Source organism: Chelonus insularis, unplaced genomic scaffold, assembly GCF_013357705.1.
Source record: "Chelonus insularis isolate UGA/USDA-ARS -01 unplaced genomic scaffold, ASM1335770v1 contig_399_pilon, whole genome shotgun sequence".
NCBI lineage: Eukaryota > Metazoa > Arthropoda > Insecta > Hymenoptera > Braconidae > Chelonus > Chelonus insularis.
This window is the reverse complement of record NW_023276554.1, coordinates 1,668,463-1,670,402: the sequence shown is the minus strand read 5'-3', so window position 1 is coordinate 1,670,402 and position 1,940 is coordinate 1,668,463. Positions and strand designations below refer to the sequence as shown.

The 1,940-nt window shown below is 27.4% G+C and overlaps 1 protein-coding gene across 2 annotated transcripts; it reads right to left on the bottom strand.

Annotated features, from left to right (window-relative positions):
• Positions 1–32: 32 nt before the first annotated feature.
• On the bottom strand, positions 33–1,931 carry Mocs2B (Molybdenum cofactor synthesis 2B). Of its 2 annotated transcripts, XM_035085135.1 has the most exons (6): positions 1,724–1,931; positions 1,497–1,643; positions 1,085–1,373; positions 676–901; positions 214–535; positions 33–142 (listed from the first exon to the last, which is right to left on the bottom strand). In XM_035085135.1, the coding sequence occupies exons 1-6, from the start codon at positions 1,781–1,783 to the stop codon at positions 80–82; spliced, it is 1,107 nt and encodes a 368-aa protein (XP_034941026.1). In that variant the 5' UTR covers positions 1,784–1,931; the 3' UTR covers positions 33–79. The 2 variants fall into 2 exon arrangements, with proteins under 2 accessions (XP_034941026.1, XP_034941027.1); XM_035085136.1 differs by lacking the exon at positions 1,724–1,931 and having other exon boundaries at positions 1,085–1,392; positions 1,497–1,615.
• Between the last annotated feature and the right edge of the window lie 9 nt (positions 1,932–1,940).

The window sequence follows — 1,940 nt, the reverse complement described above, 5'->3', positions numbered from 1 at the left end:
ATAATTCCATCAAAAATAAATCATCCAATGGATTTATATTATAAAAGTCAATATTTTGGTTTATTTTTCATATTTCACATCAAAATCTTACTCTTTTTGCATTATGTGAATGATGATTAGGACTTTCAGGATTTTCTTTAATCTAAAAAAGAATAAAAAATCTTTTTTAATTATCATTTAAATCAATTTAATGATTCTCAAGAATCTACTTACACAAAAATCACCATATTCAGGAGAAATACTTTCAAGATATAACAATCTGTCCTCAATGTTCTTAATTCGTTGATATATATCACGTGGGACAGGTTTATTAATTTTGAGGAATTTTTCTGCAACTGATAATCTCTCATCTAATGATGGGTTATTTATTTCAAGTGCTTTTTGATTCGTTTCTCGCGTCGATGAAATTGAATTTGTCTGTGGTCCTTGTAAGTTGCAAACTCGGTGAACTTTAACGTGACTTTTAGAGTCTTTACGACGTACTAGTATCGCATCAACTCTTGCACAAGAATTTTCATTTTCATCATTTACATTCCTGCAATAGAGTTAATATTTAGCAGTTTATTTAATAATAATAAAATTAGCATAAATTATTCAGACTAGATTTTAAAACTTATTACATCGTTTCCTTAGTCAATAAACTTAAATCTTAATTGAGAAAATTGTTTTACACACCTATGACAGCAAAATTCTTGAATATTTACACTATTAACTTGTTGCCTTTTCCTGAAGATAAATGAATCAATTCTCCTTTTCAATTCTGCAGAATCAGCTCTCACTTGAACTTGATCAGGATCGAGTTCAATTTGTTTTTTTACATGATCTTCAGTAATTAATTTAACTTCATTTTTGTCATCTTGACAATCATTTGGAAATTCTGATTTAGGAATGATTTCGTTATCTATTTAAATGAAAAAAAAATCAAAATTAGTTGGTCATGCAGAATTAATCTATTTATTTATTCATGACTAATTAAACTTATATTTTAATAGTTTTTAAAGTTTTTATTTAATAACGAGCAACTGATAAAATTTATAAAATTTCATAACCATAAAAATAAATTATTAATTAGACGCCCACGCACATTCTTTATTCTCCTTCCACGCTGATTCTTCTGTATCATATATTTCCTTTTTCCAAATTGGGACATTTGACTTTAAGGTGTCAATAGTGAACTGAACAGCCTGTAGTGACTCTTGTCGATGTGCAGAGGAGATTGCTATTATTACACTGCTTTCACAAACTGGTACTTCACCAAGTCTATGAAAAATAGCTATATGTTTAACATCCCACTTTTCCCTGATTTTATCACAGATATTTTTTAATTCCTTTAAAGCCATTGGTTCATAAGCTTCATATTCTAATTTCAAAACCTTTAACATAATTACAGAACTAATTTTATTACAGTTTTTTCCGGTGAAATAATTAATCGCAAAAATATAGTAAAATAAGTAAAAACTATGATCTTCTGCGATATTTTATAGAAATTAAATTACTTTTTTAGATTCAAAGTTGTCTCTGGTAGTTCCAATAAATGTTGATATTGCTCCACATGATGGAGAAGTTACTAAATCTACTATTTCATCAATTTTTAATTTATTCGGTTGGAGTTTAAGAATATTTTTTGGTTCTTCCATGTTATCCTGAAAAATAAATAAGATATTTATCATAAAATGCAAAAAAAGAAGAATCTAAATATTATTTATTAATTAATTAATATTACCTCCACTAAGTGGTGGGATGACAGCAACTTCGTCTGTGTCACACAATTGGAGTTTGACATTATCTTCTATAAATTCTTCATTAACAGCAAGAATGATATTACTCTGAATACTCTCTAATCCAAAATTCTTAATAATTATATTATTAAGTTCTTTTGAAGATATTCTTGTAGGAACACGTATCTTAGTCTCTTTTATTCCAGTAATCTCACGTGCAGT